The sequence below is a fragment of the Sus scrofa genome, chromosome 2, assembly GCF_000003025.6.
Source record: "Sus scrofa isolate TJ Tabasco breed Duroc chromosome 2, Sscrofa11.1, whole genome shotgun sequence".
In the NCBI taxonomy this organism is placed as follows: Eukaryota; Metazoa; Chordata; class Mammalia; order Artiodactyla; family Suidae; genus Sus; species Sus scrofa.
This window is the reverse complement of record NC_010444.4, coordinates 67,945,294-67,959,391: the sequence shown is the minus strand read 5'-3', so window position 1 is coordinate 67,959,391 and position 14,098 is coordinate 67,945,294. Positions and strand designations below refer to the sequence as shown.

Genomic DNA, 14,098 nt, shown 5'->3' with positions numbered 1-14,098 from the left:
AGAAGAGCGAAGGCCATAGGAGCTATAAAAAGGATGACATAAGAGAGGGAGAATTTCAAGTCTACATGTTTAATGTTTCTACATTTCCCAAAGTACACTCCAAATGGGTGACACCCACGTACTGAAATTAGACTGTTTGGCCAAAGAACCTCCTCATGGCCATTTTGATGTCCCTGTTCCTCAGACTGTACGTAGATGAAGGGGTTCAGCATGGGGGTGACCACAGTGCACATCACCGAGGCCACTGCATCCTCCCTGGGGGAAAGTGAGAGAGCTGAACTGAGGTACACCCCAAGGCCTGTTCCATAAAATAAACAAATAACTGCCAGGTGAGAGCCACAGGTGGAGAAGGCTTTGTACCTCCCACCTGATGAGGAGACTCTCAGAATGGAGGAAACAATTTTAGAGTAAGAGAAAAGGATCCCTGAGATAGGGAGAAAACCAGAGATGCCACCCACACAATGCATGGCTATGGTATTGGCGGAAGGGTCAGAACAGGATAGGTTGAGGAGTTGAGAAGGATCACAGAAGAAATGAGAAATTTCCACATCTCTGAAGTAGGCAACTTTTACCACCACCAAACTGTGCATCTGAGAGACCAAAAGGCTGGTGAGGAGTGATACCAACACTAACAAGCCACAGACACGTGGGTTCATGATGACCAAGTAATGCAGGGGGTGACAGATGGCCACAAACCTGTCATAGGCCATCACAGTCAGGAGGAGACTATCCAAACATCCAAAAAGCATAAAAAATGACATCTGTGTCAGGCAGCCAGCATAGGAGATGACTCTGCTGTGAGTCTGGATGTTCACAATCATCCTGGGGACAGTGGTGGAGGTGAAGCCCATGTCAGCCAAGGACAGGATGGAGAGGAAGAAGTACATGGGGGTGTGGAGGTGGGAGTCAGAGGTGACAGCCAGGATGATGAGCAGGTTCCCCAGCATGGTGACCAGGTATATGGACAGGAACAGCCCAAGGAGGAGGGGCTGCAGGTCTGGATCCTCTGAGAGTCCCAGGAGGAAGAAGTCAGAGACACCCGTTAGATTTTGTGGTCCCATGTAGCTCTGACACCTTTTGAAAAAGAAGAGAGAGAGAGGTTTGGAAGAAAGGAAACAGGTAAATGAGCATGCAGTCCTACTATGTGCATATTTTGGATTTAGGATATTTACAAGCCAATATTCACACTTGGGGTCATACACCCTGGTACCTTCAGCACTATTTCACAAAGTTCCAAATCCAGTTTTCTTACAGCTCCTTTCTCACTGGATTCTACGTTATTCACCTCTTTCTATACATTGGCTTAAAGAATGTTAGAGGAGCAAGGAAATGGAGAGATAACAAATCCCTGATCATGGCAAAGGACAGTCTATTCTTTTAATGAAATATATTGAGTAAGAAAAAGCACAACATTGTAAATCAACTAAACTTTAATAAAAACATAAAAGTTATATAAAAAAGAAATATCCCTCTCCCCTTTTGAAAAAAAAATCATTCTAATTAATACAGTTAGAATCAGCCTTAATTTATTCAGATACAGCACAGGAATTTCTCTTGACTCAGAATGTTGATAATCTAGATATTCCTCGAACTATGTCATCTGGACTCTAAATAAAAGTCAAATGTTCATAATTAGAAAGGGGTTTTTTGGGGGGAGGGTCTTTTTTGTTGTTTTTTTAGGGCCACACCCTTGGCACATGGAGGTTCCCCAGCTAGGGGTCTAATTGGAGCTGTAGCCGCAGGCCTATGCCACAGCCACAGCAACGCCAGATCCGAGCCATATCTACCACCTACACCACAGCTCATGGCAAGCCTGGATCCTCCACCCACTGAGCAAGGCCAGAGATCGAACCCACAACCTCATGGTTCTTGGATTCGTTAACCACTGCTCCACGATGGGAACTCCTGGGTTGTCTTTTAAAAATCTTTTCAAGGGAAACCTGTGCACCACTGGTGAGAATGGAAATTTGTTTGGCCACTGTGGAAATTCCTTGCTTTTATGGTTAAAGGGGAAACATGGTATTGGGACAAATAGGGGATTGGGATTGACATATACACACTACTCTATATAAAATAGACAGGTAACATGTCTAGCACAAGAAAATCTACTCAAAATTATGTAATAACCTATAGGGGAAAAGCATCTGAAAAGGAATGGATATATAGATATATATATATAAAATGGGTTTATTTTGCTGAACACCTGAACTAACACAACTTTGTAAGTCCACTATACACCAATAAAATTTAAAAAAAAAAAATACAACTACCATTTGATTCAGTTTTTCCAATTCTGGGTATTCATCTTAAGGAAATGAAAACACTAATAGGAAAAGTTACATGCACCGCTCTGTTCATTGTAGCATTATTTACAACAGACAAGATGTGGAAACACCCTAAGTGTCCATCAGTGGGTGAGTAGAGGAAGAAAACATGATATATACACACAATGGCACACGATTCAGCCATAAGAAAGAAGGAAATCCTGCCATTTCTGACAACATGTATGGACCTTGAAGGCATTAGGCTAAGCAAAATAAGTCAGATAAAGACAAGTCATGTAATTCACCTATGTGTGGAATCTAAAATCAAACAAACCAACCCTAAACTCGGAGAAAAAGAGGTAAGATGTGTAGTTTCCAAAAGCTGGGGGTGGGGGTGGGGAGTGGAGAAATTGGATGAAACGAGTCAAAATGTACACCCTTCCATATATAAGATACAAAGTGCTAGGGGTGTAAGGTACAACACAATGACTACAGTTAACACTGTTCTGTGATATATTTGAAAGTTAAGAGAGCAAATCCTAAGAAATTTCAAGGAAGAAAATGTTTTTTTCTTTTCCTCTCTACATACAATGATGGATATTACGTCATTGTGGTAATCGTGGCACAATACGTTTGAGTCAGGTCAGTATACAGTACACCTTAAATTTATATGGTGCTAAATGTCAATTACATCTCAAAAAACCTAGAAAAAAATGCTTTTCAACTGTAACTTCTAAACTCAGCCTAGTAGGGAGTTCCCTGATGGTGCAGCAGGTTAAGAATCCAGCATTGCCATTGTTGGGACTCAGGTCTATGCTGTGGCATGAGTTCAGTCCCTGGCCTGGGAACTTCATGCTGCAGGTCTTGGCAAAAACAAAAACAATAACAAAACAAAACAAAAACAAACAAACAAACAAACAAAAAAACAACCTTAGTCCAGTAGACTTCAAATTTTGATAACTACATTTTGGTAAATGCAAAGTCACAACATCATTACCCTATAGACGGCATTAGCGTACAGTGCACTTCTGGATCATTAAACAGGAGTTCCCATTGTGGCTCAGTAGGTTAAGAACCCGACTAGTATCTATGAGGATGCAGGTTTAATCCCTGGCCTCGCTCACTGGGTTAAGGATCCAACATTGCTGCAAGCTGTGGTGTAGGCCACAGATGTGGTTCATATCCAGCGCTGATGTGGCTGTGGCTGTGGCTGTGGCATAGGCCAGCAGCTGCAGCTCAGATTCGACTCCTAGCCAGGGAATTTCCATATGCTGCAAGTGTGACCCTAAAAAGAAAAATAAAATAAATTAAATTAAAATTAAAATGTTTAATCCTAAAGAGATAAACTAAACTAAAATAAAAAATATTTTCTTCCTATTTTTGATCTTATGCAGAATTGTATATCAACCCTGCGTATTCTCAGGGACACACTAGTGTCTGGCTCTGCTCTTTGTTTCTCTGGTCTCCCTTTCCTGGTAGCTTGGCAAAAGCACTTACACGTATATCTAATTCCAAACATTTGGAGGTGCTGTATTTTAATCAAATCCCACTCACCTATTTACAGTGGAGGAATTAAGGACCATGGCAGGCCCCCAAACCAGGTCTGAAACCCAGACTTCTCACACCTACCTAACTTCAATCTTTGCTGAAACAGGGGGAATTTTCTTTAACTTAATTCTTCTAAAATTCAGTTCTCTCAGATCAACTCTCTGAAGGTGACTCAGATCTTCATTTCCCTTGACAGGTCACGCTATGATTTAATTGGGGCGGGTGGGGAACACAAGAGAAAATAGAAACTCATATAACAAACATCTGGGGAGTTTCCACATCCACAAAATAGAGATAATTAACTTACTGGGTTGTTTCAAGACATTCAATATAAAGATTAAATATAAAGACATTAGATATAAAGTGCTCAGACCCAGGGTTCCCAGTCCTAGTTGATTATTATCTTTACTTGGAAAATTATAAAATAAACCCATGCCCAGGCCATAGCCTAGAGCCAATTAAATAATAATCTCTAAGTGTACCGTTCTTAGTGGTCAAGAACACTGCCTTAAAGTACGTCCAGGTACTTAGAAAATGTTCGATTAATAATTGCCTAGGAGTTCCTGTTCTGACTCAGCAGGTTAAGAACCTGATATAACATCTGAGAGGATGCAGATTCAATTCCTGATCGCAGTCAAGGGGTTAAGAATCTGGCATTGCCACAAGCTGGGGCATAGTTAGCAAACACGGCTCAGATCTGGTGTTGACCTGGCTGTGGCATAGGCTGGCAGCTACAGCTCCAATTCAACCCTAGCCTGGGAACTTCCATATTCTGCAGGTGTGGCCTTAAAAGGAAAAATACACATCTTGCTTATTATTACTATAAGTAATATCCAATGCCTATATTTAAAATATAAGCATTTAATAGCATTTGCTTAAAAACATTTAATAGTTTAAATACAATTAAGTAAAACTGGTTTTCTTCAAGTCCCTGCATTATCCCATTGTTCTGCAAACCTGTCCCCAAAGCAATCGCTGTCATTAATTTGGTCAGTATATTTTCTGTCAGTGTTTCCACAATGTTAGTCTATATTTATGTATTTATAAAGCTTTGAAATGTTATACAAATGGTACATTATTGCACATGTTGCATCTAAAACATTCTCGCTCACAACTTTGGGTTTAGGTTTAAATCTTTCTGTGAATGCATACATCTAGATACAATACTTTAACTGATATGTAATATTGCCTGAAGAAGGAACTTCATTTTACTTACTAAATTTCTTATTTTGATAATCCCATGAAAATTCTTTTGCCTTTCTCCATATCATACAGCTGAGAATTTCATTTATGGTATGTGCAAGTTCAACTTTACTATTTACTGACTACATTTGTATTCCCAACAGAAAAATGGATTGCTATCAATATTCAAGGTATTATTCAGGTATAGACTAAGAGACACCTCTGAAGTATCTAATGATAGTCATTCCATGATCACTGCTCCATATGAAAACTTGCATCTTAACAAGGGAATAATATTTCCATATCTCAGATTTTCAAACTGGACTGTAAAGTGCATTGCTATCATAGGAAATCTATAATCCATCATATTAGTGCCACCAGTGCCCCTAAAACCACTGGTTCAGTATCCTAAGTCACAGATGTGTGTAGAAATGCCTCAGCTTCTATGCGGTGTTCCTTATCTGGAAATTGAGAAGATAACAGCCAGCTCCAGAGATGTGGGGCATCTTAGGATGGTGGAACTTAATCAATATTTGGTCCTTGCTTTGAACCAGAATTATAATTATTTTTGGAATAGTGGGCTTATGCATGAAATGCAACCCTAAGAGAGTTTTAATAATCTTTTGATTATATTTTTACTTAAAGAATAGTCGACTTACAGTGTTGTGCCAATTTCTGCTGTACAGCATAGTGATCCAGTCATACATACATATACATTCTTTTCCTCATACTATCTTCCATCATGTTCTATCCCAAGAGATGGGATACAGTTCCCTGTGCTATGCAGTAAGACCTCGTTGTTTATCTATTCTAAATGTAATACTTTGCATCTACCAACCCCCAACTCAGTGTCCATCCCACACCCTCCCTGCTCCCCCTTGGCAACCCCAAGTCTGTTCTCCATGTCTGTGAGTCTGTTTGTTTTGTAGGTAAGTTCATTTGTGCCATATTTTAGATCCACATATAAGTGATATCATATGGTGTTTGTCTTTCTTTTTCTGACTTACTTCTCTTAATATGAGAATCCCTAGTTGCATACATGTTGCTGCAAATGCCATTCTTTTGTTCTTTTTAGGGCTGAGGAGCATTCCATTGTGTGTATGTAATTGGCTATATGACAGGGAATCTGAAGAGTATCTTTTCCCAGGGCGTGCACATAGAATGACTTGGATGATAAATTGTAACTTCCCCTGCTCCTTCTGCCTTTTCTTTTCAGTATTTATGAAAATCACTGTGTTGTTCCTTGAGTACAACAAGAGTAATTGAGTAATTGAATGTTGTAGAGCTATTAAATGGAAAATAATAGATCCCATTTAGAGTCCATGTCATACACACAGGCAAGTACTATTTTATCTTGTCTCTTGTCCTAGGGGGCATCCCATAAGCACAGGCAGGAAAGCATCAGTGTGTGCAAGCCATATTGATTATTCTGTGTTTCTGCGACCCAAAGAAGGGTCTACTCAATAGTTATCATACCTGGGGAGTTAAGGATCAAGCATTGCTGCAAGCTGGGCATGGGTCGCAGACTCAGCTCGGATTGATGTTGCTGTGGCTGTGGCTGTGGCATAGGCACAGCTGCAGCTCCAATTCAACCCGTAGCTGGGAAGGTCCATATGCCGTGGGTGAGGCCATTAAAAAAGAAAGGAAGAAAGAAAGAGAAATCAATGTGACTCAGCCATTTCCGTCCAAGTGCTCAGTGTCTAGCTGTATAGGGACAAAATAAAATGTTTTGTCAGATATTCATTAAAAGTTAAACTGTCAAATCACAGGATATTTTGGCCAAATGATATGAACCTTAGGGTAATCAAAATCAATAATATTTTTATCAAAAAGTTTGCCCTTAGTTTATGCATCCATCCCATATTTACCCACATAGACAGTATCCATTCCCTGTTTCTTACTCAGTGAGGTGGTATCAAACCGAAATCAACTCAGATGACAATGTCGATGCTCTGAGATACTAAGAACTTGCTCCAGCTCGCTAGATAATAAATGCAGCAGATAGGATTTAAAATTATACGGTGGATCTCTGAGTCACAGGTAGTTAACTTCTTCACACTAATACAACTCAGGAAGTTTAAACCAGAGATCCACAGGTCTTAGCCAATGACACATCTTCTGTACATCCTCTCTGTTTCTGGTCTCCTGAGTATGGATGATGTTATGTCTCCAATTTAAATGGAGAAGGCTGAATTACAGGAATGGAGGAGGAAGTGGACAGGTGAGGCAATATCCAGGAGCAGAGATCTGCCCTCAGCTGTTATGAGCCAATGATTTCTGTGATCCTGCCTATGATCTCAGCCATCCTTTCTACGGTTGGTGCCACCCACAGCTCCCCACTGCGGTTTACCGGTAACCTCCAAAATGAAGATCACAGTAACCGGAGATGCTTGATGGAATGGCCAGAGAAGTGAAATGACTGGGTTGGCAAAGGGACAATGCTGGCCAGGTGTCTGTGTCTGCAGTCAGGCTGTTTGATTCAAAGCTGACTTCATCCTATTCTATCCCATGATCTGGTGCAAGTTACAATAAATAAAAAACCTATCATCCTTCTCTCATCTGTAAAAGAACAATAACCTGTACACATATATCTGAGGGGTGACTATGCAGATGAAAAAAAATAAGCTACGTGGAGCACTTAATTCAGAGCCTGGCCCTTGGGAATCTTTAATAAATATTCACGATACCACATATATGATCATCTGGCATCATCCTCATTAGCACCTTCATGATCATCTTGGAATGTTTAGGGGACAGTTTAGAGGGACTCATTTCCTGCTCTGGTGAGAGAGATGCCAACAGAACCTAGAGCCAGTATGGGAGGAAAGCAGAAATAAGACTTCTCACTGAGACCAACAGCATCAACTTCATACGCCTCTGAGCTGACTGCGTATTGGTGCCCTACTCGCTCATCCTCCAACTGTCCTGCTTATCCTTATGATGAAGAAACCATCCTGCCCCAGTCCCTCCTGTACTCAGTATCTCCAGTGGTACTCACTGCAGGGCACGCTGGGGGCATGACAAAGGAATGATGATCAATTGCCCTTCCCAGGCTGGGTGAGTGATGAAGGTTCAGTTCTGTTCACAGGACAGACAGGAAGACAGAGTCAGATGGACCCCTTGATGAAGACAATGACTATGACAGGAGAAGACACACGTACTGATCCAGCTGGACTGGGACCAACAAACTGAAATGTTGCAGGGCACAGGCTGCTTATTTACAGGAGTCTGGGCTTGAGAGTTCAATGCCCAGAGCTCAAAATTAGCCAAATTGGCCCATGTTATCTCAGTCTCTGAAGGTCTGTTAATATTGATGGTATAGGATTACAAGAGATGTCCTTGGGAAAAAAAAGAAAAAAAAAAAAAAGGCGTTCCTGTCGTGGCTCAGTGGTTAACAAATTCGACTAGGAACCATGAGGTTGCGGATTTGATCCCTGGCCTCCTTCAGGGGTTAAGGATCTGACGTTGCTGTGAGCTGTGGTGTAGGTTGCAGACACCGCTCGGTCCCATATTGCTGTGGCTCTGGCATAGGCCAGCAGCTACCGCTCCGATTAGACCCCTAGCCTGGGAGCCTCCATATGCCGCAGGTGTGGCCTTAAAAAGAAAAAAAAGAAAAAAAAGAGAGAGAGATGTCCTTTGTACAGTCTGGGTCCTGCCCATTCTCAGGAGGAATCTCATCCTTACTCCTCCTCCTGAACTTCCTGTTTCATACATCTTAATAAAAAAACTCAGACTTACTGTTTATGTGTTAGTTTCATGTGTACAGCAAAGTGATTCCGCTATGCGTATATACATATACTCTTTTCATATTCTTTTGCAGTATAGTTTATTATAAGACACTGAAGATAGTTCCCTGTGCTATACAGTAGATCCTTTTGGTTATCTATTAAATATAGTGTGTATATGTTAATCTCAAACTCCTAATTTATCTCTCCCACATCCCTTTGGTAACCATGTTTGTTTTCTATGTCTTTGAGTCTGTATCTGTTTTGTAAGCACAGTTCATTTGTATCACATTTGTCTATGTGGCATCATTTTTTAGATTCTACATATAAGCGACGTCATATGATATTTGTCTTTATGTGACTTCCTTCACTTAATATGATAATTTCTAGGTCCATCCATGTTGCTGCAAATGGCATTATCATTCTTTTTATGGCCGAGTCATATTCTACTGTATATATGTACCACTTCTTCCTTGTCCATTCATCTGTTGATGGACATTTAGGTTGCTTCCATGTCTTGGCTATAGTAAACGGTGCTGCAGTGAACATCGGGGTGCATGTGTCATTTCAAATGATAGTTTTCTCCAGATATATGCCCAGGAGTGGGACTACAGGATCATACAGTAACCCTATGTTAGTTTTTTTTAGAGAACCTCCATACTGCTCTCCACAGTGGCTGCACAATTTACATTCCCACAGACGTGTTAAATTAACCTCTATTGACATGTGAGTTTATAATCATCAAATGCATTCAAATGACCGAGTGATCTTAGGGAGAATTGGGTCTTCTACAGCAAGAATCTGATGGTATTCTTATTTTCTCAGTTAATTTTTTGATTGTGGAAGCAACACTTAACATGAGATCTACCTTTTTAACAGATTTTGAAATATTCATATATTATAATTGACTGTAGGTACACTGTTGTACAGCACATCTGTAGGGCTTGTTCATCTTGATTCACTGAAATTTTATGCTGTTTTATGAGTAATTCTCCATTTCCCCCTCCTGCCAGCCCCTGGCAACCAGCTTTCCACTATATGATTTTATGAATTTGACTATTTTAGATGAATCATATAAGTAGAATCATGCAGAATTTGTCTTTCTGTGATTGTCTGCTTCACTTAGCATAATGTCCTAATGTCTGCCCATGTTGTTGCAAATGGCTGGATTTCCTTCTTTTTTCAGGCTGAATAGCGTTCACAGACTGCACATGTGATAATATTTATCAGTTTCCATTAATCTGTCAACTGATATTTAAGTTGTGCCCAGATCTTGGCTATTGTGAATAGTGCTGCAATGAACTTAATAGCACTACTATCTCTTTGAGATCTTGATTTCATTTCTTTTAGATAAATACCAAGAGGTGGGATTGCTGGATCACATAGCAGTTCTACTTTTAAGGAAACGCTACAATGTTTTCCACAGTCACTACCACATTTTTTATTTATATCAACATTGTGCAAGGGTTCCAATTCCTCCACATCCTTACTAACATTGTTGTCTTTGGGGGTTTGCGTTTGTTTTTTTTTTTTCTTTAATAATAGCCATCCTGAGAAGTATGTCATGATGTCACAGTGTGGTTTTGATTTGCATTTTCCTGATGAATATTGATTTTGAGCACCTTTTCATATACTTGTTAGCCATTTATATATTCTTTGGAACACTGTCTATTTAAGTCCTTAAGCCACTTTATTTTATTAGGGTATAGTTGACTTACAATGTTGTGTTGGTTTCAGATGAATAGCAAAATGAATTGGCTAGAAAGATAGACATATCCACTATTTTTTCCCATACCCTTAGCCCATTTTTTAACCAGGTTATTAGTTTTGATTTTTTTTTACTCTTAATTTGGAGGAGTTCCTTACATATTCTGGAGAGTAATTAATTATCGACCACGTGGTTTGCAAATGTTTTCTCTCATTCCATAGGTTGCGGTTTTTTGTTTTTTTTGTTTTTTTGCCATGCCCACAGCATGTAGAAGTTCTCATCAAACCTGTGCCACAGTAGTAACCAGAGCCACAATAACAATGCCAGATCCTTAACTTGCTGAATCACCAGGGAACTCCAGGTTGCCTTTTCACTGATAAGGAATCTGAAGTACACTGAGTGGCCACAGGTCTCAAATTTTTGGCGAGACCTAGGTGGAATTGTGTCTTTAAATCCCTTACTCTTTCTGTTATCTGTGATGTGTCTCTCATACCAAGGAGAGTAGCGTTACTCCTGGATAGCTGTTGTGGACCTTTGCAGCAGATTTATATTCAGGCTTTCCCCACATGCATAGTGTTAGTTAATAAATAACATTCATTCTAAATTTTGAAGTTCAACAGGAAAAAGAAGAAAGGATTACTTCTGGAGCAGGTGAAATGAGATGTCAAAGGGCAACATCACTGTATTAGTCAGGGTTCTCCAGAGAAGCAGGACCAGTAGGTTATACATATATTTATAGAGAGAGAGGTTTAAGAAAATGACTCATATGATTGTGGAAGCTTGTTATAAGTCCAAGGGTTGCAGTGTAGATCAACCGGCTGGAGATGCAGGGGTGAGTTGTAATTCAAGTTCAAAGACAGTGTGATGGCCAGATTCCTTCTTCCTCCTTGAGGTCAGTCTTTGTTCTATCAAAGCCATCAACCGATCGGATTAGGCCCACACACTGAATGATCCACTTTACTCAAAGTCCAGGGATCTAAATGTTAATCTCAGCCAAATCAAAACAAAACACTTTCACAGAAACATCTAGAATAATATTTGACAAAGTATCTGGGCAACATGACCCAGCCAAGTTGACTAAAATTAACTATCACAATTACCTTGGCAAATTCCCATTACTTTCCCAATGAGAAATTCCAAAGTTCCATGAATAATTTTGCCCAATCCTTAAGTTTTCAGAAATGGAGACACAGAGCTATTCATTGTTTCAGACCAGATCACACTCCAATTGTCTAATTTCAGCTCATGAAAACCAAGCAATCAAAGTCCTAATTTAGCCATTTTTAAAGGGAGTTATCTCTTCTCACTGATTGGTATAGCTTCTTCTTCTGTAAAGGGCATTCCTTTTTTCCACTATTAAAGTTCCTGATCCATAAAGTGGGTAGATGATTTAGCTTAGTAGTAAAAGGCCAAGTAAGTTAATTTAGCTATTAAGGCAGGTTTTCAGAGAGCCTCAGATCACTGCCTCAGAAACCATGTAGCAACACCCCTGAGAAAATGTGGATACTCAGAGTTCCCATCGTGGCTCAGTGGTAACAAAACCAAATAGTATCCATGAGGACGTGGGTTCGGTCCCTGGCCTTGCTCAGTGGGTTAAGAATCTGGTGGTGCCATGAGCTGTGGTATAGGTCATAGATGCATCTAGGACCTGGCATTGCTGTGGCTGTAGTGCAGGCCGGCATCTGCAGCTCCAATTCAACCCCTGACCTGGAAACATCCATATGCTGCAGCTGTGCCCTCCCCCCAAAAAAAGGAAAGAATAAAAAAAAAGTTGAGTACTCATATGGTGTACAGCACAGATCAGAGTTCAAAGACAGACTTGTTAAGAGAAGAGAGAGGAAGAACAGCTTCAAAGTGCAGTCCTAAAGATACTATTACTAATGAAAGGAAAGAGCTACCCTTTGCTGAAGTAAAGTCTAGAAGGCTGAGTCTGGAGCATCTATTCACCAGCATAGATGAATAGTTTTATGGTATGGAAGAGAATATAAGTAAAGCAATATTGGGAATGTTGGGGAAAATAACATTACCTTGCTGCTAGGGTGGACTTTTTCATGTCATCCCTCTTGTCAGCAAATATGACTTTAAAAACTCCACCATCTGCTCATGAACAATACAGGATCCAAAAATACTAGTCATCTTTGAGCAAAACGTGATCCTATCATTCATTCCTAAACTACATGAAACCCAACTGAGATAATTTTTCAGTCCTCATGATAAGGCTCTTCCTCAGTCCAATTAAACTATAACCTGTGTTGAGAGACATCAGCATTTTTTTAAAGATTCCCAGGTGACTCCACATGAAGCCAAAGTTGAGAACATTCTTACTCAAAACTTGCATAAACAGACCTGAAAGATACAAAAGTTGTGTGGACAACAGACATGAGTTTTGGAAAGGGTTGAAGATTGGAATTGTTAGGAATAAGCACTGTGCATTTCTCCAGGATGCCTGGGTAACAGGTAAGAAATAAAGAAGGCTCTATAGTCATGATTCAATCATGCAGTGATTAAAATGGGGACTGGATCCCACAATAACCACTCCATCCTGTTGAAAATGTACCCAATGAAGCACTATACAGATATGAAATACTGAAAGTACTGAAAAGCACAAGAGCTTCAAAAATTATGGAACCGCGTAATCAGAAATTTGAATTCTAGCTGTTTGGTTTTACCGGTTTTTCCAAGCTCCATGGAAAAGATGGTGCAAGTATTGAGATTAGGCTGTTCGTTTGAGGAGCCTCCACATGGCCCTCTTGATGTCTCTGTTCCTGAGGCTGTAGATGAAGGGATTCAGCATGGGGACGACAACAGTGTACATCACTGAGACCACTACAGCCTTCCTGCGGGAATGTGAAACAGTGGAACTGAGGTACACTCCAAGGCCTGTTCCATAAAATAAACAAACAACTGACAGGTGAGAGCCACAGGTGGAGAAGGCTTTGTACCTCCCACCTGATGAGGGGACTCTCAGAATGGAGGAAACAATTTGAGTATAAGAGATAAGGATCCCCGAGACTGGAATACCACCAAAAATGGCACCAATAAAATAGATGACTATATTATTGCTGGGGATTTTAAAACAGGCAAGACTGAATAGCTGAGAAGGGTCACAGAAGAAATGAGGAATTTCCACATCCAGGAAGAAAGTAAGTTCTAACACTACCAAACTTTGCAGCTGGGAGACCAAAACGCTGACGAAAAATGACACCCAAACCAACCAGCCACAGAAGCGGGAATTCAGGATGACCAGGTAGTGTAGGGGGTGACAGATGGCCACAAACCGGTCATAGGCCATTACACTCAGGAGTAGACTGTCCAAGCATCCAAAAAGAATGAAAATAGACATCTGTGTCATGCATCCCATGTAGGAGATGACTCTACTGTGAGTTTGGATGTCCACAATCATCTTGGGAACGGTGGTGGAGATGTAACCAATGTCAGCCAAGGACAGGTGGGAGAGGAAGAAGTACATGGGGGTGTGGAGGTGGGCATCAGAGCTGACAGCCAGGATGATGAGTAGGTTCCCAAGCACAGTGACCAGGTACATGGACAGGAACAGCCCAAAGAGGAGGGGCTGCAGTTCAGGGTCATCTGAGAGGCCCAGGAGGAGGAATTCTGAGACACGAGTTATATTCTTTGCTCCAGCATGGCCAAGACAACTCCTAGAAAGGCAA

At 40.6% G+C, this 14,098-nt stretch overlaps 1 protein-coding gene and 1 pseudogene across 1 annotated transcript; both read right to left on the bottom strand.

The window, feature by feature from the left end:
• LOC110259763 lies at positions 1 to 1,131 on the bottom strand (annotated as a pseudogene).
• LOC110259646 (olfactory receptor 18-like) lies at positions 13,141 to 14,055 on the bottom strand. The gene has a single exon (XM_021085131.1). The coding sequence runs from the start codon at positions 13,969 to 13,971 to the stop codon at positions 13,141 to 13,143; it is 831 nt and encodes a 276-aa protein (XP_020940790.1). The 5' UTR covers positions 13,972 to 14,055.

Bases quoted from the DNA above. Each gene is read 5' to 3' on its own strand.
- LOC110259646 (XM_021085131.1), bottom strand. From the start codon at position 13,971: ATGTACCTGGTCACTGTGCTTGGGAACCTACTCATCATCCTGGCTGTC.